We start from the raw sequence: 27,911 nt of genomic DNA on the forward strand, positions 1-27,911 counted from the left end.
CATATGATTTTGTTAAAGGCCATTAAGAAACAGAGACTCCTAAATATTCTTATATTACTGTTTCAGAAGCTTGCTTTGTTTTCTCAAAGGGAAAATTGGAAATAAAAGTTGTTAGCCTTACGAAATTCCTCTTTGTACACTACATAATGAAGTAAAATCTATACCATAAATAAGTTATTTAAACACACCCTCCAATCCTAGTCAAAATTACAGTATTCTGAGACCCCCCTCTCACTCCCCTTCCCCCCCCAACAAACCCGCTGCCAAAATTTGAGGCAGGAGCTGGCCGCTTCTATGGCTTAAATTTTGCCTAGGATGAGATGAAAGAGCAATACTATTAGCAACATACTTTTTGTCTTTCTGGTAGCCTTGATTTCAAATCTAGTCGCAAATCATAAGCTTTTGTGCTGCTCAGATGTTCCTTCTTTATCTTAATAAGAAAACTTTTCACAAAGGGAGTGCAAACCTCTAGATAAGTCAGCCCCCAGGTTTCCAGGGAGCCGTCTCTGTCCTCAGCGAGACAGGGGAGCTGCTCCTTTCAGGAGAATGACTGAAACATTCAAGTCACCCAGACCTCCGCTTCCCCTTCAGCTTGCTGCAGAAAGAGATGTAACCTGAATCTTTGTTTAGGTTTTGGTTGGGGAGTGAGAATCAAAAAGCCACGGCAAATGCAGAGAGGAGTTTTTTTTTTTTTTTAAGTCAAAAGTTAACAGGCCATTCCCAATGTTTTGGGTTTTTGTTTTTTCTTCTTCTTCTTAATACTAAATCTGGAGTAAGTTGGCTTGTCCTGATAAAGATCTTGACTTGTAGAGAAGGCGGGTGTTTCTTAATGAGGTGAGGCTATTCCTCCAGGAAAAGACTTTTCCCCCCACACCCTCTTCCCTCCCTTCATGTAAGGTTCCACCCTCTGGAAAAACAAAACTCTTTTTTTCCTTTTCCTAGAGGGACAGACCTCAATGAAGTTGGGAAACAATCTTAAGAGCAGTCCATCAGAGTGCTTACGGTCACAGCGGCCTCTTTGGACGAAGACTTGTAGCATTCTTTCTCTTCTCGGTGTCAGCTTTTATTAGTGCGCTGGGGCTGGGGAGGCGGGCCAGATCGGCAGACACGGACAGCCTCTGACCCTCTGGAGTTGGTATGTGATAAGCAGCCCTAGCAGTGCCATGTATTGGAAAAGCGAGCAGATGTTTGTGTGTAAACTAGAAGAAAAGGACGTGCCGGAGCTGGCAGTTCCTCCCGAGAAGGTGAGCGACCCGACGCCTGGCCAGACCAGCTGAATCGCAGTTTCCTGCGAGCTGTTTGCGCTCCTAAATGAGGTTCAGAAATTACCTGTAACGGCCTCATCTTCAAACCTGGCAGTTTTTTTTTTTTTTCTTACGTAGTAGCGTTAGTCAGTAATCATTGCCTCCCCTCCCCACAAGCTCACTTAACCTGAGGCCATGGAGACCGTAATTTGGGAGACGAAGCCTCAAGCCTAAGGCGCTCTCGGGTACATGTGAGTCGTGCTTTTGTTGTGTTTGCAGTGGTGAAAGGGCGGTGGGGAGAATAAGTCGGGAGGTCCAGGCGGCTGTGGGGTGGGAAGGAACAGAGGCGCGGCTTCCCGCTCCCAGCCGCCAGCGGATGCTTGCCGGCCCTAAGGAGCTCCACCGGCCGTAGGCGGTCCGCGCTGCCGCGGCCCCACAGCGAAATAGAAGCAGACGTGGCTCCAGGAAGGCCTCTGGATCCTAGGGCGGGCTAGGAAGGCCACTTTACTTTAAAAAACCGAAAGAAGCCAAACCCATGGCTCTCGAGTCACACCATTCTTCGAGTAGATAGGGGGAAACTGACAAACTCTCACCTCACTCTGGAGGCAGGAGCCGCGGCGTATCTCGCGTTTTAGGTTTGAAAATCATCTGCAGCCTGTTTGAGCGCCTCCGCCGGACCCGCACTGGGTACCGCTGACTTTGTCTTCGCGCCGACGCTGGCGGGGAACACTCGGCGAACTCGGGGCTCTTCTGCCTAAACTCTTTGTGTCTGCGGCGCTGGGTCCCGAGTAGGGAGCGCACCCGAGGGTCCTGGCGGAGAGCCCGAGGGACCGGGGGCTCTGACAGTATCTCTTCTGGTGCTACCAGAGTGAGGGAAAGAGGGAGGCGAAGAGACAGAAATGCAGAAGTGTGGGCCGTTCGAGTTCCGGGACCCCCCCCCGCCCCCCAAGCTAGAGTTTCCGTAAACGAAGGCAGAAAAAGACCAGAGCGGCTGCGTTTTCGTTTAAGAACAAAACTCTTACAAAGGCTTGGAAACACTTGAGTAATGCGCGTTGTTGCTTTAAAACATTTTGACCGAGGTTGGGTGAGTTTTTTTTAATGACACAAATTAAATTCAGCTGGATATTTTCCATTATTCGACCCGCTTTTTGCGCTAGCTAAAAATAATCCTTTAGTAGCTCAAATGTTGACTTACCGAGCAATAAGTGGCAATTTACACCTTAAAGAAACGAGTATAAATCACTCGCAGCTCTAATTGCTGTAAGTTTACGAAAGAGCTGCTGGCTCGGTTTAATCTGAAGCATTTTCATTCAAATTGTCATCGGAACAAACACCAGGCTTCTTAAATCCCGCTGTAATTAGCTTTCAAGTATCCTATTAAACCTCTTCACCTTTCGGGCTATCCAATTCAAAAAGCCCCCTTTTAAAAATATATATGTGTCTTGCTCTTTTAATTGAGGCTATTAAAGAAATCAAGTTCCTACCCCCACCCCCTCCTCAAATCCTCTTTTCTTCTCTCCCACTTCACCCCACCCCCATGCACCCCCTTTAGCCGGGTGATCCCTGCTCCGCTGTGATTGACGTCTAGAAAGAAACTGCTTTGTGCCGGGATGATTGTTATTAACTTGTTACCCCCGGCAGGGGGGGCGGGGAACCGACGTGCTACGGTGAGCGCGGGGACCCGGAGCCCCGAGAGCGCGGCAGCGCGCCGGGCGAGCCCTTGGTGCTCCGGTGGCCGCCTAGTCGCGTGCTGAGGCTGCGCCGCCGCCGCCGCCGCCGCCCGCTGCCTGCAAGGGAGGCTGCGTCGGCGTCGGCTTGCCAGGCGCGCGCGGGCCCAGGCGCCCAGACGGCTGCACGTGCGGCCCGGAGCGCCGTGGGCCTTCATTAGTCCGCCCCGCGTGCGGAGAAGCTGAAGCTCTGGGCCGCACGTGCCGGCTCTGAACTTCTCGTCTCTGTTCCTCCCCACTTCCCCGCCCTCACCTCCTCAGTGCCAGGGGCTCATGTCGGAGGAGTGCGGGCGGACTGCAGCCCTGGCGGCCGGGAGGACTCGGAAAGGCGCCGGGGAAGAGGGACTGGTGAGTGGGTAGGGACCCGGGTGGCGGCGAGCCGGGCCGTGGGGAGGCAGCCCAAGGACGAAGGGCTGCTGTCCCCGCGCTCCTCCCCGGGCGCAGTTGGCCCCTCGGGGAGCGGGTGGAGAGGAGTTCTGGGGCGCGGGGAGAAGCTGAGCCAGTGTGGCGGGCTGCGCAGGGCCGCCAGGCGCCCCAGGTCCTTGAGGTCAGTGGTCTGCAGCCCCGGCGGGGGCGTGGTGGGAGCATGGACACGGGGGGAGAGGGCGAGAAGCGGGACCTCAGAAACTGGGGGTGGTTTGGGGTAAGGGAGGGGAGGCTGTGAGGGAGCCCCCGTGGGTCTGTGGGATGGGGAGAGAAGGAGGGGTCTAGAACCGCCTGAGACCGCGCCTCGTGGCTTCCTGCAGGTGAGCCCCGAGGGAGTGGGGGACGAGGACTCGTGCTCCTCCTCAGCCCCACTGTCTCCGTCGTCCTCGCCCCGGTCCATGGCCTCGGGCTCCGTCTGCCCCCCTGGCAAGTGTGTGTGCAACAGCTGCGGCCTGGAGATCGTGGACAAGTACCTTCTCAAGGTAGGGCGGAGCCGCGAGGCCCAGGGGCAGCGGGGTTCCCCGGGAGCTCTGGGAGAAGAGAAAAGTTTACTTTCCCTCTCTTTTCCACTCAAGTTCTCGCTGGAGATTGTAGACTTTCTCAGCACTATGGCCCAGTCAGGGGCAACTCATGCGGTGGGAAAGAGTGGGAGAAGAAATCTTAGAATACCCGCTGTTGCAAAACTGCTTACGTGTGACCCATCCTGGTCTAGACGTGCCGATACCCTGGGTGGATGTGCTGGAGTTAGCCACCTACTTGTAGAGAAACAGAAGTGGGGAAATGCTTACCCATTCTGGAAACAGGGTCCTGCCCGATTATTTTTACTGAGCCTCGGGTTATGGTCCCTCCACCCCCAATAACACCCACACGTCTGCCTGCTTATGAGGACTCCAGGTCTGTATATGTTGATCGATTTCCCCTTTTCAGTGTCTCCTTTGGTGAGAACCACTGTCAAGTGCCTTAAAGGGTCTTTTCTGGATAGATATTTTACAGTCTTATGTTTATTTACACTAACCTGAGGCTTTTCCAGAGTAAAAAGTTCGTAGTAGCATTTAAATGAAAACCATTTTCAATATCTTCCTCCTCTCATTAAGGTTTAATACTTCAGGGCCACCGAATGATTTTTTTTGTTAATGTCATCTTCATTGCTTAGTGGAAAAAAATGGAAATTGATGTAAATTTATACAAAACAGAAAGAAAGAAAAATACTTGGGATGAAGTGCTTCAAGTGGTGGTTTGAGAGTTGACTGTCTCGATTTGTTTTACTTCTCTCAAGATATTGTGGGGGAGTTTTGGAGTACAAATTCTGGCAGGCTAGTTACCCATGTCATTGCATGAAGGATCATAGTCCCTTGTGTCTTAATTCTAATACCATGGAATTTCAACTTCAGTAGCTTTTTAAAACCACTATTTAAAATAATGATCTCTCCTACACTGACTTAGTAGCAAACCAGTTCACTTTCTATTCTCCTCCCTCCCCCCACCCCAGTTTTTCAAAAGAATTCATTATGGAGAATATGAATTCAAAAAGCAAATTAGTGAGTTTCTTTACATTTCTCCCTTAACATACAAAGCTGCTTCATCTGGGGAGTTGGAATGATACCCTGTAGATACAACCCAGATAAAGCACCAAAAGGAGTTTTGGTGAAAACGTTTAAAAAGTGACTAATTTACTTAATTGGTGGTTGATTCTTAAAGCTGGCTTTCTCTTTAAATCTGCATTCTTAAGATTCCCATTCCTGTGTTTCCACACCTGAGCCTTTTTGGATATTTTAAAAACCATCTTTTGGATCAAAACTAGTTTCTTATTTTCAATGAGCCCTCTCAGTAATTAGCTTAATCTTTAAGAATGTTTCTTGATGGATCTATAATGGATCCACTACACAGCAGAGAGGATAAAGAAAAAAGTTATTATAAAGTGACTCAACATATCCTCTGGAATAGATAAAATCATTTTTAATGTTCATCTTTTATATGTTAACATACATTTATATGTTATATATGTGTATTGTATAAAATAATGTAAGTTATCTGAAGAGTCTTTTAAAGCTTTCCTTTGTAGTAGGACCAGAGTCCTCTCAATGAAGTCTTCTACATACAGTCTTAGTCCACCCCTTTTTGTACATATTAGTATATGTACAAGAAAACTAGCTGCTGCTTATTATATAGGAAACTAGTTCTAACAAAAGTTTGACACTTTATGATTAAAAACTGAGTTCTTAACTTTTTTGCCCCCATTTTGTGTGCTTATTCTTCCAGATAAGTTTGAATTCAATTTGAGTCACTGGTGAAAAAATAATTGTTAGACCTAATAGAATATTTGAGGGTATAACTGTTTAATATAGAAAAACACCATATTGTGAGGCAAGTTAAATGGAGTTAGAACAAAAAACATGAGAGGAGTTAGATGCATCTGTTGCCCCATCTAATACTTCAGTGTCCTGTCATTTGAGTGATTTTTTTCTGGCTTGGTCCTATATATGTATACATACAGAGATTGGATCAATGTAGCCATCAGGAAAGGTTTATAGTCGCCAGAATTTTCTCTGTTCACCTTACTTTCATCTCTGGAAAAGAAATGGAAGATGAAGGAGATTTTTTTTTTTAAGTAAACTTTGACGAAAGGTGGCAAACCAGGCGTTGCATCTGGCTTTAGGGAACTAGAGAATGGCCATGACTCTTGCCCTGAAGCCTGCATCTAGCCTTGCTTAAAAAAAAAAAAAAAAAAAAAAAGAGCCTGGATAACATCAAAATGCAGAAGGCCTTAAACAGTGGAATACTAAAGGAAACCTGTATTTCTACACTTTAACTTAATTGGGCCTGTTTGAGGAAAAAAATAGAAAGAAAATGCATCTCTAATTAATAGGACAGCATTCACCATTGTTAATTTTTTTTATTTCGATTTCCTCAGATTTTTTTCCCTATTGTTTCCTATTGCTATTTTCCCTGTTTTCTTGCATGGTGAGCAAGTAGTTCTTTTATAGCAAGACCAAAACTTAAAATTTCACTAAAATGATACTTTCATTAGTGCTTTGGAAAGAGACACATAACTGTAATTAGAAGCCAGTGAAACTTTCTTCAGCTTCGAAGGACCCTTTATATTTCATATCACAGAAAAATATGTTGAACAGTAACGCTAATATGATAGAATCATTGGACAAGATAGTCTTTATTATGAAATAGTTTAGCAAAAGCTGTATTTCACAATTTCCCACTTTTCCAATTTCCTAATTCTTATATTAGGCACTAGATCCATTTGTAGAGTATAACTGGTGTTTTTGCATCATTGCCGTTGTTTTAAATGAAATTTAATTAAGCATAAGCCTAGTTCTTGTGTCCATTTAACAAGAGCAAAATTTAGGAGGCTGCATTACAGGCAAATTGAATTCAATACACATCTTCGTTTTTGAAGGCTAAAGATGTGCCGCTTATATTATGATAGCAACAGTTTAAGGTAAGGCTATTTATGATTTGTTCCCTGATTTGACAATGTTTCATGCTCCTATATAGAATATAAAGTGCTGTGATTTATTAAATTAAATCAAAGCATTTAATGTCTTACTTCCTGAAGTATAAATGGCAAATAGTTGGGTACCCTTTTAGAACTGCTTATAATAGATTTATTTTTTCCCCTAGTAACCAAATCATTAAAGTAGGGTTACCAATGCTTTTTGTTTTGATTATTTAATGTTAGACGGGAGCCAGGGCTTTGGCCATTTCAACATTTAAATCTACCTTAGGAATTTCTGTTTTGTAAGTAAAATGGATTGCCTGGCTTCTTTACATGGGTAAGTATTTCTTACAAAGCTTCTTTTCCATTTTCTTTCTCACTTTAACTAAAAAGTAGATTGAGAAGAGATGTGGCTTGAATTCTTTAGCTACCATGTTTCATGGTGGGAAGAATTTGGTCAAGGAAAAAAATATAAAACCAGTATGTAGGACTTTAAAGTGGCCAAAATTTTCCCTCTGTTCATATACGTTCGATAACAAAACAAAACAAAAACAAACCAAAAAAACCTGAATAGACACTCAAAAAAAAACCTGAATTTTTCAAAAGTATATTTTAAAAATTAAACACAAAGTTTATAACATGCTACTGTGATTTTCTGGTTGAGGTCTAAAAGAGAATATATCTAGATGCGTATTTGTGTAAATGACACCTCTTAGATAGAAACATTCAGAGCATGTGTTAAAATATTAAGAGGCCAGCTTTTAAAATTGCCTGATACAGAAAACCAATGAAGGATACTCTTAAGTGTGTGGTATTAGAATGGCTTCTCATCCTAACCTCTTCTTCTTCACAGGTGAATGACCTGTGCTGGCATGTTCGGTGTCTCTCCTGTAGTGTCTGCAGGACCTCCTTAGGAAGGCATACCAGCTGTTATATTAAAGACAAAGACATTTTCTGCAAACTTGATTATTTCAGGTACACCGAAACTTTTTTTTTTAGTAAGTAGATACTCCAAGAAGGTATTACACAAAGAGAATTTTGTAAATAGCCTTTCTTGTCCAGTTTTATTTACTGAAGCCCACTTTTTCTTATACAATGGATTTCAAAATGAGAATGCTTCATATTTTTGAGGTATAATTTGTATTAAAACAAAATTAGCATGCTTATGTGTTTTAGGAACTCAGTATACAAAAATTAATTTTAAATAATTACTTCCACTTCGGCGAATGAAAGTTTTAGGTATTAAAAACAGGGAACTTCTTTGCAGTGCAGAGATACAAAGTATGAAATATAAGATGACTTATTATAACAAAGCCCTTTGTTCAGGGGGAGTAGCAAGACAAAAATGAAGTAATTATGGGGGAAAAAAAATCAAGGTTTTGTTGTGCTTTTTCCAGTTTACTATAGAATGACCCCTTGTAATATACCTATAAAATGCCAGCAGTTTGGAAACTGATTAAACCATATTATTCAGAAGAAGTGACCATTCCAGTATCGGAAATACACCAAGTCTAATTACGTATTCTGCCTAAAAATCCTGTTTCTTTTGTCTGTTCTTTGATCTTTGCTGTGTGAGACTGTATTTGCCTAGGATATTAAATGTAACATTTTCTCCACATGGTCTCTTTATAATAGTTTAAATGTAAAGTTTCTTCTAAGATAGCTATCCACTAAGAATTAAATTCTATCTCGAAATTGAAATCATCCTTAAGCATGACTTTTGAAAATAATCACATTTTTTCCCTATTTGCATTTCCAAACGAAGAAGAATGTTCATTGTGAAATTGGGAAGTTAATAGTACATACTGAAGTTTGTAATACTAATTATGTTATTTATACTCAATTTCAAAAACTGATTTAAGAGAGTTTAGTGATTGATTTGAATAAAATTGCTAGGTAATTTAAAGCACTTCATGAAATCCAGAGTCCTTTATTTTATAAAGTCATAGAATTTTATAATTACCCAAAACATATATTTCTCATCAGGTTTGCTCTCTGTTTCCTCAAAAATAGTAGCAGTTTGCCTCCTCTTTCACTTAGGATATGCTAATCTTAATTTTTTTTTTATTTTTTGGTAATTTAAAGCCCCTTGAAATGTTTGGTTTCAGAGACTTATTGAAAGTCTAGTTCTTCAGGATTATTTTTATACTTCATATTTTATTCTGAAATTTATTTTTATGATACAGTTTTTCAGATTAACTTAAAAACTGGCAATACCTCTATACTTATCTAGTTTAATGTGGATATGCCACTGCAATTGTGGTAGGAGATATGACAGAGAGTGTCTGGTCACTAGGACTGAGAGAAAAAAGAAATCTTTACATCTGGCATTTTGTTGAGATTAACTTGCATTTAATGTCCAGATATGTGTCTAAAAGTTTTAGGTAATATTTCCCCTTCTCTTGTGGATGGTATTGCAACAGTTTGTTCACCAAAGCAAACATTTCTGAGTTTTCCTTCACTGAGGTTTCTGAGGTTTCCTCACACAATTTCTGTTCTATTCATTCTTTGATAATATCAATTTTAAATGTTTTAACTTTAAAAAAATATTTAGAGCATTTTCTAATTATCTCAACTTGGTTTTAAGACGTCATTATTTATATCTTCAATGGTATGCTTTTGTATTTTTAGGTTTCAGCCTCGAGTGTGTGTGTGTGTGTGTGTGTGTGTGTGTGTGTGTCATGTTGAGTCTCTAGGTAATTTATAAATGCACTGATATTTGTTACAAGAAGGATACTGAAACTCCTATGTCATTTATTTTAAAAGAAAAAAAATCCTTTTCTCCTTTAGAGTAACAATGAGAAGGTTTTGTTTTATAAACAGGTTTGAATTATGATCCCATCTCAAGTCTCGATTGTGTACCATATGACTTTTAAAAAATAATTGATTCCTGTTTCCTTTCCTAACTTGGGTTAATCCAATGAGTAAATAATGTGTTAATTTAATCTTAGATTGATGAATATCTCACCAAGCATTAAAATCTTCACCTCCCACCCTTCTATTTATGTAGAAGGTATGGAACTCGCTGCTCTCGCTGTGGGAGGCACATCCATTCTACTGACTGGGTCCGGAGGGCCAAGGGGAATGTCTATCACTTGGCGTGCTTTGCCTGCTTTTCTTGCAAAAGGCAACTTTCCACAGGAGAGGAGTTTGCTTTGGTGGAAGAGAAAGTCCTCTGCAGAGTGCATTATGACTGCATGCTGGATAATTTAAAAAGAGAAGTGGAAAATGGTAAATATATACTTAAAATACTTTTGAATCTTTTGGGACAGTGAACACAGGGACAATAACGATTTTTCCTAAGGTCATCTTAAAGCATTACTTTGTGCAGTGTAATTGTGGTGAAACTCATTAAGCCCTCTACTGTTAGTGATGGTCTCCATCTGTTTATTTACAAGAAAAGCCATGGCATATGTATTCTCCTTGTGCCATATTCTCAGGAAGCAGCCTTGAGTTTAGGGTTCTGTTTTGCTTTTTATAACCATTTGTTTCCTTGTATTTGCCTTTGTAAGGATGAGCCTTAGATGTGCACTTCCAAATTGGTACACTTTTGACTAAATATACAAGCCTACAGATGGAATATTGTTTCCACAGTATGTTTCTAGTATGTTCTAAAACTTAAGGGATTTGGCAAACTAGATGTATACAGTTTCATACCAAGCCAAGAGATGCAAGAAACCCATTATTGTATGATTGTTCATACAACAACCTATTATTGTATGAATGGTGTGTTTTTTAAATGCAGGTAATGGGATTAGTGTCGAAGGTGCCCTCCTCACAGAGCAAGATGTCAATCATCCAAAACCAGCAAAAAGAGCTCGAACAAGCTTTACAGCAGATCAGCTCCAGGTAGACATGACAATGAATTTATGAGTTTTTGAAGCCCTTTCCCACCTAAAAAACAAAAACAAAAACCACCAAACCCAAACTAACAAAGCCAAACAAAAAATAATCTCTATGGTGTCTTAAAACATTTTTGTTTTCAAAAAGGTTAGCCTGTGCTTTTTGTGAAAACTAACTTGTTAGATGTATGAAAACATTGCCCTACATATTGTTTATCAATATTTTGAGAGTCATGATGTGATATGAACTCGTCATTCAAGTTCGTCTCCCTGGGGTCTGTTAGCATTTACATCAAAGTGGAAACAAAATGTTGATCTGTTCTGACTTCCTGATAAAAATTACTTTAACCCAGGCATTTACATTACTACATGTAATTGTGCTAGAAGATAAAATATTTGGGGACTCTTAACAGAAAGAGACGCTCAGTGTGTAGGTCTGTGGGACACTAATGTGTTCATCTTTTTAACAAACCACATTGAGTCTTTTAATGGACAAGATTGTACATTTTCTGAGTAGGAAAGAATTGTAAACGCTTTACCATAAATAGGAGTCTACCGATTGACTCCAATCAAGTAGACCCTTCTTGTTTTTAAAGAGGGTAGAGGGAGTAATTCTATAATTTGATGCTAAAGGTTCATTATGTTCCCTGAAAAGGGAGGGATTATTTTCAACTTAGTTGCCCTTAATATAATTGTCATAAGTTCTGTTTATACAAATTGTCTTGAAAGTAATGAAATAATTACTCCTTGCTTTATATTTAAGTCTACGCATACAATGATTCTTTCTGGCATTTTTTTTCAGATAAAGAAATCACCTTTTCTAAAAGATTAATGTGACTGAAATATTTGTTTTATGTTAAGGAGAGGTAACATCTGTAAAGCGCCTACCATGTATGGCTGGGTGCTTTACACATAGTATCCATCTTAGCTCAGACTTGTAAGGATATTTATACAATGTTAAGAAATGAAGGTAATATTTTGAAAACTCACTTATAGTATTCTAATACTTGGCAGTATTTAAGATGAATGCAGTAAAAGAGAGGATTTTTATTTTGAGAATGATTAAGAAAGAAGCCTTGATATGACACAAATATTCCAAGGGAACTTAATGGCATTGGAAGCAATCTAGCATTAAAATCTAGATCTATTCTAAAAAATTTCCAAAAGATTGTTTTTGATTTCTTAATTTAGGCATAGACTGCATGGTCAGTAAGTAGGAAATGAAAGATAAGGCAGTTGAAAGAGATATCTGTTTGAACCTTGCTTTTTGGGTGCCTCATTTGGTTGTAATGAAGATCACGTAAAGCCCCAGGTTAGGAGATATGAATAGCTGTGGGAGATCTGGCAGCAAAATACCCAGTAGTTAAAAGGTGTCTGAGTTAAAATATAATCTCTAATATAAATATGTTCTGTTTATAAAGTGGGCTGTTTCCATGAAAGCCTGGCTGTAACTTTAATAATCATAAGGTTGATAGCTTTAGTTTGATATAAAAATTTATTAGTAAAAGGATAACTGAAAATTTGAAACCACTTTAGGTAGATATACAATCTCATATAGGAAGATAGAGGCACTAATTAAATAGAAAGGGAATAATATTTGTGGAGGTCTTTGTATACCAAGTCTTATGCCAGACATTTTCTCTACATTATCTTCTTTTATCTCTTACAATTCCTTGATATAGGTAGCCTCATCCAAGAAGTGTAGGGACTCCCCCAGAGCAGACCACCAAGGGAATGGCAGAGAAGAGATTTGGACCCTGCTCCCCAAACCTCTGGTCTTTTCATTTTGCTTGGCCTCCCAGGAGACCATGAGAAGAACTGTGCCTTAACAAAGCTCCACTTAATGGCGGTGGCAGCTAAAACAAGAGTGAGATTCTGAATCTTGTAGATAGCCTTATAGTTTTAAATTGCAAATGTGCATAAGCTATTTAAGCCATGCATTATTATATGAAAATATGATCTGAATCATGTTTTAAAAATTTATATCAGAATCATAGGTTTTTTAAAATGAAAGCAGAAATTATATACTTTCAAAGCATGTTCTCATTTATTCAGTATTTATTAGCATCTATCTGTGCCAGGAATGGCTGAAACAAATGAGACACAATCCTTGTCCTCAAGTGTTCTTTGTAGCTTAGGAATCTAGGATAAGTTGAATCGTTATACTTTGCCAGAACCTCTAATAAATCAGGCAGTGTACCTCATTGTCAAATTGTCCTACTTTTCAGACAGCTGAATATATTTAAGTAGTGCTTGAATTTAGCAAAACAATAAAATATAGGTGATCAGTAAGTCAAGACTATTCATAGACTACCTGGTTTGGACTCATACGACTTAAAATGAGAGGAACAAACAAATTTCCCAAATTCTTCTTTAGAAGCTTATGGGAAGAAAAAGTAGTTTGACTTTCAGAATAGAGTGCTATTTTGTGTTAGCAAAAATATTTCAAATATTGTCTCATTTGTATAAATTGTATTTTAAAAGTTCTGGCAATACTATGGTTTGCTTATTGTAATTGGAAGTATTTGCTCAATGATTATTAATGTTAAACATGCCAGGGTTAGCACCTACTTTAATCTGCTTTCAGATCAAGTTGGTCAGCTGCTACTATGCAGACTCCTCACATTTCTGGTAGACATTCTGGCCTTAAAATGATGTGTCTACAGAGGCTTGCTCCTTGACCATGTTAAAAGAGCTCAGAAAAGGAGTAGGGTGGGTTTTGGCATCATTAGTGACCAGAGAGTAATGAAACCAAGTTAAAATTAAAAGGGTTCTTTTGTGAGACTAAACACTGATGAACACATCTTACTTTTCCTTTAGCATATTCTAGCTTTAAACCATCAGTGTTGATTTAAGTTTTCCTTTATTCCTTAATGAGAAATTGCTTTAGTAAATGTAATTTACTTCCATTATTAAACTTGTGAATTTGAAATGCATTTGTGAAAAGCATGCTGTTTTTGTTTTATAAATTATCAATAATGGCCTTACAAACAAATCTTCAAATATCTGTTCAGCTTTTCTGCTTGAAAAATTAAAAAACAAAGACATAATTAATTTGTTCATTCTTTTTTCTCTTTGGGATGTTACATGCTTAACTACGTATAAACACAACTCTGTTTGTACATGAAGATATTAAACTTAACACATTTGGAGTAGGAGAGGAGGAAAGAAGTGAGCTGGGCGAGATTATAAACTTTTAGGCTGATTCTGCCCATTTTTTTAAAGAAAAAATACATGTGCTGTTTACAGCGAGTGTGTGGACAAGTGTAGTTGGATAGGAAGCCAAGAATACCTTATTCTGGAAGAGTCACTATCAAGCGAGAACTTAACTGAAAAAAATTATATAATTTGTAAACTTCATAAGGTTTCCTGGAACAACATCGGTCTTTTTCTCCATGCTATCTTCAGATTTTCCTCACATTGTCGAGGTTCATTCCGTCACAAAGTCTTCACTGTGTGACAGGAAGGGGGGTTAACTCCTGCGGATATGAAGAATAAGACAGTCCCTTTGCCCTCAAGAAACTCACTATCTGCTATGGAGAGCTCGACTTGCTAACACATTAGTTAGCTAGCCAGTGACAAGTGCAGTGGCAAAACATAGTATTATATGAGGAGCAGAGTGGAGAATGCAGTTAATCTTGCCTCCTGGAAATGGTGTCGAGGTCAGCAGGACTTAAGCAGGACTTTATTTCACTTAGCATAATGTTCATCCAGGTTGTCATTAGGTAGATTACCCCCATCACATGCCCACAGACATGCACAATCATGTTGGGTGCCAGACTCCCCTTTCTCATTCTTATAATACTTTCTTTATATTTTATAATACTTCCCTCTATTGACTTTTAAGTAATAAAATTCAAATATCCCACTTGATTTCCGTGATTTCCTTTTCTGAAAGAATCCAAAGCCCTTGGCGTGTGCTTTTATTCTGGTACTCCTCCCTCCCCCCACCCCCACTCCTCACCTCTCACTTTAGCTTGTATTGTTGCTAATTATTGGCATGCGTGTATCTTCTCCTAGGAAGTTGAGACCAGAATCACTTGGGAGCTTTTCCATCTATAAATGTTTAGATCTCAGGAAATTCTTATTCAATGGGCTGATGGGTGTCTCTTTTTAAGATCCCAGATGTTCCTTTGCATAGAGCAAGTGCTCAAAACAATTAATGATGGAGTCATTACAATTAAGTGGAATCCATCTGTTGCACTGTCTGCTTTTGCAGACTGATAAAAATTGTGGTAGGGGCTTTGAACCTGTTTTGCTCAGTAGAGGCTGAAGATTAAAAAAATATTCTTTTAAGTTTTTTAATGCTAGCAATTTTTAACAAAACGGAAAAAATAGTAAAGAGACTTATACTATTATGCATTTGTGGGTTGTCAGAATGGAAGAAAAGATGAGCTTATTTTTAACAGCATAGTTGAGACAAGTTTTTATGTTGAAATAGATTTTTTTTAAGATTTCAACATAGCAACTTGTGCATAAATGTACACAATATGCATTCTTTTTTTATACATACTTCCCCGTATTGATTTTCAAGTAATAAAATGCAAGTATCCCATTTTCTTGTGCATGTCTTATCTCTCCTGTCATCAAAATGCATAAGATTGAGCTGCTTATTTTTAGCTATTTACTACCTACACTTTTTTAAAAAACAGGTTATGCAAGCACAATTTGCTCAGGACAACAACCCAGATGCACAGACCCTCCAGAAACTGGCAGAAAGGACAGGCTTGAGCAGACGTGTGATACAGGTGATTATTTTAAAGGTTAATCAAGAGATGTTAAAAGTTCTAGGTCTTTTTTTTTCCCCCTTTTGGTATCTGGTTTATTTCACTTAGCATAATGTTCATCCAGGTTGTAACATGTATCAGTACTTCATTCCTTTTTATGGTTGGATAATATTCCAGTGTATGTACCACATTTTATTTGTCCATGGACGAATATTTGGGTCGTTTTACTTTTTGGCTATTATGAATAATGCTGCTATACATATCAGCACACAAGTATCTGTTTGAACGCTTGCTTTCAGTTCCTTTAGATATATACCTAGGAATGGAATTGCTGGATCATATGGTAATTCTGTGTTTAGCTTTTTTTTTTTTAATAGATCTTTATTGGAGTACAATTACTTCACAATACTGTGTTAGTTTCTGTTGCACAGCAAAGCGAATCAGCCATATGCATATACATGTCCCCATATCCCCTCCCTCTTGAGCCTCCCTTCCATCCTCCCTATCCCACCCGTCTAGGTCATCCGCAAAGCACCAAGCCTATCTCCCTGTGCTATGCTGCTGCTTCCCACCAGCCAACTATTTTACATTCGATAGTGTATGTATGTCGATGCTACTCTCACTTCACCCCAGCTTCGCCCTGCCACCCCACGTCTTCAAGTCCATTCTCTATGTCTACGTCTTTATTCCTGCTCTGCAACTAGGTTTATCAGTACCGTTTTTTTTTAAGATTCCATATATGCGTGTTAGCATAATGAAACAACAGACAAAGGACTAATCTCCAAAGTATACAAACAACTCATGGAGCTCAATATCAAAAAAACAAACAATCCAGTTATTCTAGGTCTTTAAAAGTGTAAATTGTTGTGGGGGGGTTTGTTTTGTTTTTTGTTGTTGTCATTGTTTTGTTTTGTGAAGAAATGTGAAAGCATTAGCTTGCCATTTTAGGTCTCTTCACACGCGAATCAATTTTTTTTAAACCTGATAATTAGCCTGCTTGGTCTAGGCTTCCATTTGTTGACCATTCATTCATTGCTCAGAGCAACCCTAAGTATCCTCAGGCTAAAAAGACAGCTGTGGTTCCAAGCTAGATCTGGTTTTGAGGCCAGAATTTTTTCCTACTTTTCTATTATTGTGTATGTGAGTGAGTGGGGGAGGGGTGGGCAAGAGGTGGGATATCTATGGCCTTTGTTAAAGATCCTGGTAGAGGGAGTGATGTAAACAAAACTAGGGAAGGACGAGTTAGAGCAAATCTGTTGACAGATAAGATTTATGTTTGCAAATTGTGGGGGATGGAATTATTGGAGCTGAACTTGGAGAGGCTGTACATGTAGAGTTCTCTTCTGAGCAGGAAGAGATTTTACGTGATTTTAGGAAGAAAGGTCTGGTGACAGTACGTGGGAAGAATTAGAGTTGGGAGAGGCTGCATAGAAATTGACACATTAGGTGTGATGCCCAGCAAAATAGTAATTTTTTTGAAAAGAGATTTAACTGAGGTAGTGGCCTAGAATTCATCTGAAAACGTTTTATTGACTGAACACTGATGACAGGTACTGGATGCTAGAGAGACAAGAAAAGGACCTGGATACTGTAATGGGGAAGCAGAGAGACATCAAAGATGACTCTTAAATTTGAAGTCAAAGTATCCATGGGAATGGTGCTATTGACAGAAATATTATAGGTGTTTTTAAAAACGGGTTTGTTAGCTGGAAGGGAGATTAATTCCCTTCTAGCTGTGATAATCAGATAATGATGGTAGCAGTTGAGCACATAAACAGGTATTTTAAGGATGAACAGGACTCAAACAGAGAGGTCCAGTCCCCTGAAATTGGGTAAGATCCTTTCAAAAGATATCACGGACAATAAAAAGGGAAGAACGGACTTTATGGAGAGAGCTGTTTGGATTGGGCCATTACAGTCAGAATCAAGGAATGAATCTGGTATAGAAGCATCATGGAGGGCCAAGGAATTAGGTGGGTTCAAGATGGAAGTGGTCAACTGTGTCAAGATTTTCTATTACCTTCAGATCAGGGAAGTGGAAAATAATTTTAAATAATATTTAAGGTTAAAAAAGGTGTAAAGAATTAATAATGCTGGTGACTGTAACTATCGAGATGAAGTTCAGTGGGGAGAAAAAAGGTTAAGTCCAACACTGCACATACAATGTTTTACTTCTTAAATTGGGTGATTGGTAAACAGGTATTTATTCTTTAGTTTATTAAGCCTGAAGTATTTCATAATTAAAAAATCATTTATACCAAGAAGTCAGTGGGAAAGACCTGATGATATTGTATCTTCTCCAAAGACCTAGATTCCCAGTGGATTTGGTTGAGTGCAGTGTAATGAGGCTCTCTTAAGAGGCAAGTCCCATGACCTCAGTATTTTTCAAATGTCCAGGGTATTGTGTTTGTTTCAGAGTGCCAAATTTTAGAAAGGGACTAACAGGGAACCAATGTGAAAAGAGTGCTCCCTTTACAGGAAGGTTGAGGTCATGAAAGTCTAGAAATTATGTGCTGGTATTAACAGCAACGGGGATATTTATCTGGAAAAAAGATCCAGAGATGGTAAGGGAAGGAATATAAACAGTATAAACAGAATAGGTGTCTTTAAACGTATGTGAAAGGCTGTCCCACAGGCAGCGGGATCGGGTGTCTGCAAGGGAATGTAGGAAAGAAACAGATTTCACTCACTATCAAGAATTTTCTCAGGATGTAAGTCTACAAAAATGGCATAGGCTACCATCGAGGTAGTGAGTCCCTGTACCTGGAAGTGAAGCTTCCTTTGTTGAGGTAGTTCAAACTTAATGGTCTGAGGGGTCCTTGTAATCTAAGACTCTATACGTTCAATGACAGTGAGTGCTGTAGCTAAGTCAGATTCATGATTATTATGTTTTAGATTATTTTGAAGTTGGAAGGAAAGGAAAACGGAGGGTTTTCTGAGAGCATTTCTTATTATTTGAAGAAATAAGGACCGCAGACAGAGATCTGTCGTGTAATTTCCAGGTGTTTAGGTCACCAGTATTATGAGCAAGTTAACTTCATTTCAAGCACTAGAACTTGGAGAATATGCTGTTGGATGGTGGCTTTTAATATGTGAGGATTGAATTTAAATATTTTTGATAAGATGGCAAAGGAAGGAGTACTAGCAATTCAAATATATAGTCCGTCACAGTATTTTTGAAGGATTAATTACAGTGATCTCAAATAGTAGTCATAACCTCTTCGCCTAGCCTACTTCCTAACATTGGGCACACTTTAGAAAAGTTAAAGAAAAGAGATTTGATTACTAGGCCTTGATTCTAATATGCAAACTAGGCTACCCAAAGATTAGGTAGAAGTAATGTTCTTATACAGGGTGTAAGTACAGGTCTCACCTTTACTAGCTAAAGTCTGCATAGTGAGACATTATAACAGAGCAGATCGTCATTGAGCTGAAATCACAGAATAAAGATGGATGATTTTACTTTTCACTCTGCGTTCAGATACAATCACTGTTCACATACCCTTTCAGAGGGGTGAATTATGAATTGTGTATCTTACAGAAACATGATAAAACATTGCTATTTCTTCCAGTCAGTGTGCTCGAAGTTCTCTTTCCATATTAAGATCTACATCATTTTTATTGCTACACATATTGAGCATAGCACAATTTATTTAGTTTATTTCCAATTTTTTGCTATCATAAAAATGCTGTAGTGAACAACGTTGTGTGTATACCTTGCACGTTTGTTCGGTAGTGTCCGTAGGATAAATTTCTAAAAGTGGGACTGTTGAGTCAAAAGATAAAACATTTTTGGGCCTTTGACTGATAGTACAAAAATCGCCTTGCAGAAAGTTCATAACCAATTTATTCTACCAGGACCTATGTGTGAAATTTCCCTTTCCCCAATGCACGTAAATCCTAAAAACTGTCATTCTGTTACATCCTTTCCAATTTGGCAGTCAGAAAATGTCATTGTTTTCATGTATATTTCTTTTATTGTCAGTAAACCTTAACATGTGCTTATTTTGAAAATAAAATTTGTATTTTTTAGTGCTCTTTTCTACTGGGTTATTTCTTTTCTCTTTATCGTACTGATGTTTATTGTTTATCATAGTTAAACTTTCATAGTTCATCAGTTTCCCTTTCACTTATTTTTTCCACATAGAAATTTTACATGGTTTTGTATTCAAATCTCTTACTATTTTTTTCTCATAGCTTTGGCTCCACCTAGAGAGTATATCAACATTGGCTTTTGTTTCCTTAAACATTTATGGTCGCAATTATTTACACCTAAACCCTAATTTATCTGGAATTGACTTTTGGTTACATGTTGTAAAGTAGGGATTTTTCTATTTCTTTTCTCCCAGACTATTAGCCGGCTTCCTCTAAATATTATGCCAATACTGATTTCCCAATAATTTAAAATTCCATCTTTTTCATACATTAAATTCTCATATTTGACTCTTTGGGTTTTCTGAGAGATTCATCTTATGCATTAGTCTTTTCTTTTGCAGAATATCTACATGGCCTGCTTTCAGCTTATGTATTTTACAATTTAGAACTCAAATTTTTTAAAAGAGTATGTTGCTCATAAGAAATTTTAACCCTTGTTAGAGGTTTGAAAGCAGAAGGAGGAAATTTTAAGTCAGTGAGGAGAGTCAAAGGGACTGCATTTTATTCCTGAAGCTAGGTAGCCCTCATGTCAGAAGTTGTTTTCTGATGTCTGGAATCTTCAACTATATTTTGCTGTGCAAGTTACATGACACTTTGTGTTTTCAAACCTCTCCCTGCTTAATTACCTGTTGATCTTTCCAAGGAGCTATTTGAATTAGCATTAAGGTAGTCATTCTACTGTTTATGTCATGCTTTCTTCATCTTTATTTACAAAGTCTGAGATTTTTTAAAATAACTGAACAGTTTCCATCCAATATATAATTTATTGGAGACATAAGATACTTTGAAGACACTCTGGGAATCACAGCACCATGTGTTTTAGGTTGTATGTAGTCCTCTGGGGTGCTTGTCTTCCGGGCACTGTCAGGGGAAAAGGCAGGTGACAGCAGTTCCTGCTTACAAGTTGGAGAATGTGTGAGTGTGTCTTCTTGGCTGGGTGGGTGACAGCAGTGGCACCTGTTAAGGAGCCTGTGGAGGAACTGTGACTGAAGACTTTGGGTAAAGTCTCTGTATAGGTACCTAAGAGTCTAACTAACGCTCCAGAAGATGGGGGAGAAGGCTGTGACTTCTCACTCCTTTTCCTTGATACATACCTAAGCTTGTTCCTGAAATATACCTCAGGTGCTACCGCTCAGCCACGTGCTCAGACACCATTGTATTATTGGTTTCTGTTCCTTTGGTTTTAACCCCTTGAGTTTATACTTTGCAGACTTCTGTTTGTGAGTCCCAAGGACAAGGTGTGCCTTTTGATATTAGGGCAACTTTTTCACATAAATCTTTTTTGCAGCTTCCTTCTGTTCCACATTATTTAGCCCTGATTCCCTAGTGCCATCAAGTACCTACCTACCAGCCCTAGGTAGAGACTTATGCCCCTAGCCTTCTCCCCTGATCCCCAAATGTTCTTACCCTAATTTCCTTAATGTTTTTATCCCTCCACTTCTCTGTCTTCTTATGACAGAATTGCTCTGAGTGATAGCAAATAAATACTATAATATTTTAATAGAGAAACACTCTGTAGACAAGTTTTATCTAAGAGCAGGGAGTTCAAATGCATGTAGCTTAGATACTGGAAGCATTCTGGGCAGTCTAGCCTTACCCTGACCTGCACATAAAACTCTGCTTACCCAGAATATGCTTCCTTTATTTCTGTGATAGAGTGGACAACAGGCTGGTTAGCTCTTTACATTCGGTGAGCTGTTTCACCAGTGGATGTGTTTGTTATTTTATTCTGCTTAAATATCACTAGTTGTTTCTTATTATAAGCCTAACCTTAACCTGCTTCTTAGAGAATAGCCTATGTATTTACTAAGAGAAATTGAACTCAGCAGGTTACAGTGTGACTGGAATAACTGAATCAAGAGGTTTGTAGAAAGCTTTAAGCTCTCAGTAGGGATTTTAGTCATTTGAAAAAAGATTTAAAATAAGTCCAGCAGGTGTCTGAGAATACATTTAGTAGTGCATTTTTTAAAGTTTTCTGATGAAAGGGCTTTTTCCGTTTTCCTTTTTGTCCTAAATGCCAGTAGTAAAACCAAGGAAACTTTTCTGGAATTTTGAATCCCTTACCCCATTTTTATTTTGGAAGATGCTGGCTTAGTATAGAATCAGTTTTTAAGTAAATCAACAAATAATTATTATTTGGGCAAAGAAAATGACCATTGATAACTGTGCAAAATTGTTTCTCTTGTGTCTACAGAATTCTTTTTTAGAAAGCTTATTTAGATTTATGCTGTGCTTACATGGTAGAGTGAGGTTGCATTCCTTGGTAAACTGAACTGGTAATGTACTCAACTGATGATGTGACATAGCTACATTGCTTTTCTCCTCCCTCAGGTGTGGTTTCAGAACTGTAGAGCACGCCACAAGAAACACGTCAGTCCTAATCACTCCTCCTCTGCCCCAGTCACAGCAGTCCCGCCCTCCAGGCTGTCTCCACCCATGTTAGAAGAAATGGCTTATTCTGCCTATGTGCCCCAAGATGGGACAATGTTAACTGCGCTGCATAGTTATATGGATGGTAGGTATCCTAATATTTAACAGCTGCCTCCCAAGCAATCAATTTCTGGTACCTTCTAATAGTATATTATTGATATACTATTCACATTTTTAACTATTACCTCAGTAGGAGCTGAAAAATATTGTCGGGGGTGGGTGTAGTAGGGAGAACTACCCAACATTCTTATTTCGGTGACTGCCTTTTAAGGGACAAGTTTAACACTCACCTTACGGCTAAAATACAAATATTGATAATGACTCATAGTGCTTGATTTTAACTTAGGAAAAACATTCTTTTGGTTTTCTCCTGATAACTATTTAAATAATTTATTTTCCTATGGTCAGAGAAAGTATTCACACTCAGATTTTTAGATTGCGGTTTACTGAGTTTTGTTAAAGAAACTTTTTTATTGAAGTAAAACATACATATAGAAAAGTGCACACATAAGTATTCAGCTTGATGAATTAATAAAATGAACATATCCATGTAAGTACTACCCAGATGAAGTAGTAAAACGCAGTTAGCACCCTGGAAGCCTCTCTTATGTCCCCTCCCAATCATTATCCTCTTCCTTCAAAGTAATATGGTGTTGACCTCTAAAATCATGTTCTAGGTTTGCCTGTTTTTGAGCTTTATATGAATCGAACCATGCAGAATGTATTCTTGTGTCTCACTTCCTTCAACTACAGTGTTTGTGAGATTCATCTGTATTGTTGCAAGAATCAGTGATTTGTTTGTTTACATTGTTATACAGAATTCCACTGTAGGAATATGCCACAATCCACGTTAGGGTTGATAGACATTTGCGTTATTTCCAGTTATGCATATGCTGCGATGGACCTTATTGTACATGCCTTTTGGTGCCCATTAATTCACAGTTTGATTTGATATATACCTGGGAGTAGAACATAGGGTCCTGGCTACACATATGTTCAATTTTAGTTGATTCTGCCAAAAAGTTTCCAATAGTAGTTGAACCAGTTTACACTGAGACCAGCGGCACATGAGAGTTCAAGGTGCTTCACATCCTGGCTAACACTTGGTATGGTGTGACTTCTTAATTTAGCCAATTTAGTTGTGTAGTGTTATCTCATTATTTTCATTTGCTTTTCCCTCATCACTGATGAGACTGAGCATTTTTTCATTGGGCATTTGTATATTCTTTTTGTGAAGAGCTTATTCATGTCTTTTGCTTGTTGGTCTGTTGGCTTGTCTGTTCTGTTTTTGCCTTGATTTGTTCTAGTTTTGGCTATATATTGAATATAAATAAGTTTTTTGATGATTGTATGTGTTGCAGATATCTCCTATTCAGTGGTTTGCTTTTTCTCCTCTCTTAAGAGTATGTTTTATTGAGCACAAGTTCCTAATTTTAATGTAGTTCATTTCATCAGTTTTTTTCCTTCATGGGGAGTGCTTTTCTTGTGACCTGTTCAAGAAATTGTTCCTACTCAAAGATAATGAAGATATTTCTCCTATGTTATCTTCTAGAAATTTTGTTAAATTTGTTTTACCTTTGACATTTAGATTTACAGTCCATCTACAATTGAATTTTGTATGTGGTGTAAAATAAGGAGCAAAGTTTTTGTTATGCTTATGAAAGTACCAATTTCTCAGCGGCTTTGCTGTGCTACACTTATCATAAATCAAGTGTCCATATAATTTATGTGTCAATTTCTGTACCCTCTGTTGTGTTTTATTGGTCTATTTATATCAATACCTAATTGTTTTAATAATGCTAGGCCTATATTCTTGATATCCAGTAGTACAACCTTGTCCTACTTTGTTGTTCATTTGTATTGCCATAAATTTTTCCACCAAAAAAGAGAAAACAATTGAGATTTTGATATCTATTAGATCCATCTGTAGGAAACTGCTATCTTAATAATATTGTCTTCCATACCATGATCTTAGTCTGTCTTTCTATTTATTTAGGTCATCTTCAAATGCTCTCTTATATTCTAGAGTTTTCTGTTTAGTAATCTTGCACATGTTTTGTTAGATTTATTCATAAATTTTTGTTTTGATGCAGTTGTAAATGGTTTTTCCTCTGTATGTGGAAATCTAGGTTGGCAGCTGTTTTCTTTCAGCACTTTGGCAGTATGAATTACATTGTCTTCTTGCTTCCATTGTTTCTGTTGTTTAGAATATAGATAGTTAATTAACTTGATACCACTTATTGTTGAAGTCAGCTGTTGGTCTTATTCTTGCTCCTTTAAAAGTGAATCTCTTTTTTTCCCCAGCTTTTCTCTTTATGTTTGGTTTTCAGTTTTAGTATAGTGTGCCTAAATGTGCTTCTTGAATAGCATCGTTTGATGTATTTCACTATGCAAAAGGATCAGATTTTGTCTCTTCAAGTATGGTTTCTACCCTTATTGAAAAAGTCCATATTTTCCAGCATTTTGACCGTCCATGTTCCAGTCTAGATATTCTTCTGACCTATCTTCCAGTTCACTAATTCTCTCTCTGTCTAGGCTGTAAAACTCATCCACTGAGTTCTTAATTTCAGTTATTGTGTTTTCAATTTTTAGAATTTCTATTTCATTCTTTTATATAGTTTCCACTTCTGTGCCAGAATTATCTATTTTATCGCTTTATTCCTTAACAAAATTGTTATATTAATTATAGTTACACTTAAGGACATATCTGACAACTCCAGTATTTTGTGGGTCTGTTCTATTGTTTTTTCCTCTTTGTTTTCATTCAAGTCATGTCTTATTTGCCTTGTTGTTTTTTTGTTGCACTTCAGATGTTAGGTATGAAAACTATAAATAATTTGAGGCTCTGGTTAATATCTTCCACCAGAGAGGATTTAGTTTTGCCTTTGGCAGCTGGTTAGGTCAGAGGGAGATCAACTTAATCCAATCAGGCATCAGTCCTCACAAGGGCTGGTGTATTTCGGGGTCACTACTCCTTGGAACTAGCCTTTTGGGATCCCCCCAAAAGCTTACATTTTGTTTTGTTTTGTGTCTGTCATTTTTTTTTGAATTTTTGAATTTTATTTTATTTATTTTTTTATACAGCAGGTTCTTATTAGTCATCCATTTTATACACATCAGTGTATACATGTCCATCCCAATCTCCCAATTCATCACACCCCCACCCCCACCCCCTGCTGCTTTCCCTCGTTGGTGTCCATACATTTGTTCTCTACATCTGTGTCTCAATTTCTGCCCTGCAAACCGGTCATCTGTACTGTTTTTCTAGGTTCCACATATATGTGTTAATATACGATGTTTGTTTTTCTCTTTTTGACTTACTTCACTCTATATGACAATCTCTAGATCCATCCATGTCTCTACAAATGACCCAATTTCATTCCTTTTGATGGCTGAGTAGTATTCCATTGTATATATGTACCACATCTTTATCCATTTGTCTGTCGATGGGCATTTAGGTTGCTTCCATGACCTGGCTATTGTAAATAGTGCTGCAGTGAACATTGGGGTGCATGTGTCTTTTTGAATTATGGTTTTCTCTGGGTATATGCCCAGTAGTGGGATTGCTGGGCCATATGGTAATTCTTTTTTCAGTTTTTTAAGGAACCTCCATACTGTTCTCCATAGTGGTTGTGTCAATTTACATTCCCACAAACAGTGCAAGAGGGTTCCCTTTTCTCCACACCCTCTCCAGCATTTGTTGTTTGTAGATTTTCTGATGATGCCCATTCTCACTGGTGTGAGGTGATACCTCATGGTAGTTTTGATTTGCATTTCTCTAATAATTAGTGATGTTGAGCAGCTTTTCATGTGCTTCTTGGCCATCTGTATGTCTTCTTTGGAGAAATGTCAAGTTAGGTCTTCTGCCCATTTTTGGATTGGGTTGTTTGTTTTTTCAATATTGAACTGCATGAGCTGTTTATATATTTTGGAGATTAATCCTTTGTCCGTTGATTTGTTTGCAAATATTTTCTCCCATTCTGAGGGTTGTCTTTTCGTCTTGTTTATGGTTTCCTTTGCTGCGCAAAAGCTTTTAAGTTTCATTAGGTCCCATTTGTTTATTTTTGTTTTTATTCCCATTACTCCAGGAGGTGGATCGAAAAAGATCTTGCTGTGATTTATGTCAAAGAGTGTTCTTCCTATGTTTTCCTCTAAGAGTTTTATAGTGTCCGGTCTTACATTTAGGTCTCTAATCCATTTTGAGTTTATTTTTGTGTATGGTGTTAGGGAGTGTTCTAATTTCATTCTTTTACATGTAGCTGTCCAGTTTTCCCAGCACCACTTATTGAAGAGATTGTCTTTTCTCCATTGTATATCCAATCAGGCATCAGTCCTCACAAGGACTGGTATATTTCGGGGTCACTGCTCCTTGGAACTAGCTTTTTGGGATCCCCAGAAAAGCTTACATTTTGTTTTGTTTTGTGTCTGTCATTTTTAACGAGGGCTTCTCTTCAGTGGTCCCTGATCTTTCATATTTATTCCCAACCCCCAAAGTCTAACTCCTGAAAACTTTGCTAGATGTCTCAGCCTCTCACACTCCTTTTCTTTTAAAATTGTTACCAAACTTGTGGAGGAAATGTAGCCTCATTTTATTTCTCTCCTTCCCTGGGACTTGACTTTGCAAGTTCTCACTACCTGGGTATCTTTCCAACAGATGCCTTCAAATAGATTTCTAAAAATTGTGTCCAGCTTTCTTAATTGCTCTTAGAAGGACATTTGGTTTGAAGCAACATAGTTCTTACTGAGAGTGGAAAGTTCATTTTAAGGTTTGATTAAAGAAAAAATCAGAGCCTGTACCATTGATGCATTTACCTACACTAGGATTAAAGTTGTGTGTGTTCACATGAATGACTATAGTGTTGCCCAAGTCAAATGTGTTTTGATGTATGTTTAGGGACGAGGCAGCTCAGCATTCATAAATGAGAATTTGGGGCAGGGGTCACCCTATAGAGGCACCTTCGTATGAAAGCTAGCAACGTCTATGCAGGCAAAGCTCACGTGTTTCTAGCTGCAGGGTAAAGTGCAGTGAATGGGGTATGGATGGAGGACAGTAAAGTGGCAAAAGCTTGTGACCCCAAGTAAAGATTTTGGGGTAAACCATTCCTGGATTCTCATTTAATACTATACTCACTGTGCTGAATAAGCTAATGCTCCTGCTGAGGTCAGTGGAATGAGTGTAGCTTGGTGCCCTCAGCTATAAAATCAGTAGTGAGAGAACATTGCCTTGGATTGTTTTTTGTTTGTTTTTTAAATCAGTTTTATTTACCCTACAAAACTGATCCACAAATTTCTTTCTATTTTGTAGCTCATTCACCAACAACCCTTGGACTCCAGCCCTTGTTACCCCATTCAATGACACAACTGCCAATAAGTCATACCTAATTCCTTTTTTCAGGGATAGAAATGATTAAGGATATAAACTTGTCATTTATTATGTATAAAATACCATTGAAAATATATTAATGTTAGTTTTTTATTTAACATCCAAAGCATTTCCAACATCACTTTGCTGCCCAGGTATGTATCTCTAGTTGGCCTGCAAGACACTTTTATTGATTCTTCATTTTTTGGTAAAACTTATGTTTACAAGAAGAAAACAAATCAAAACTTTTTTTTGTATTGTATGGAAATAGTTCACTCGAGTGTGTATCTGTTAATTTATTTGTCATCAAAAGAGCACTTTGCCTAAAAGAAAGGACTGACAAGTGTGCAAAATGTTTACAATCCTTTGTGAAATTGTAGTGTATCATTAGTTTGTATCTGTAAGTTATTGTTATAAATACTACCTGTATTTTTTGTTATATACAGCTTTATACTTTGAAGCTTGTATCTGTGAATTTGCAACTGAAATTTATTTTGCCAATGTTTTCTGAATGAACTGAATAAAGCTTCTGTTATAGCATGCCATG

General features: G+C 38.3%; 1 protein-coding gene across 1 annotated transcript; it reads left to right on the forward strand.

Moving 5' to 3' along the window:
- Nucleotides 1–1,017: 1,017 nt before the first annotated feature.
- LHX8 (LIM homeobox 8) lies at nt 1,018–27,911 on the forward strand. The gene is made up of 9 exons (XM_065880763.1): nt 1,018–1,244; nt 3,233–3,319; nt 3,718–3,879; nt 7,702–7,823; nt 9,859–10,079; nt 10,594–10,697; nt 15,343–15,438; nt 21,904–22,087; nt 27,308–27,911. The coding sequence occupies exons 1-9, from the start codon at nt 1,164–1,166 to the stop codon at nt 27,382–27,384; spliced, it is 1,134 nt and encodes a 377-aa protein (XP_065736835.1). The 5' UTR covers nt 1,018–1,163; the 3' UTR covers nt 27,385–27,911.

This window comes from Phocoena phocoena, chromosome 1, assembly GCF_963924675.1.
Source record: "Phocoena phocoena chromosome 1, mPhoPho1.1, whole genome shotgun sequence".
NCBI classification, from domain to species: domain Eukaryota; kingdom Metazoa; phylum Chordata; class Mammalia; order Artiodactyla; family Phocoenidae; genus Phocoena; species Phocoena phocoena.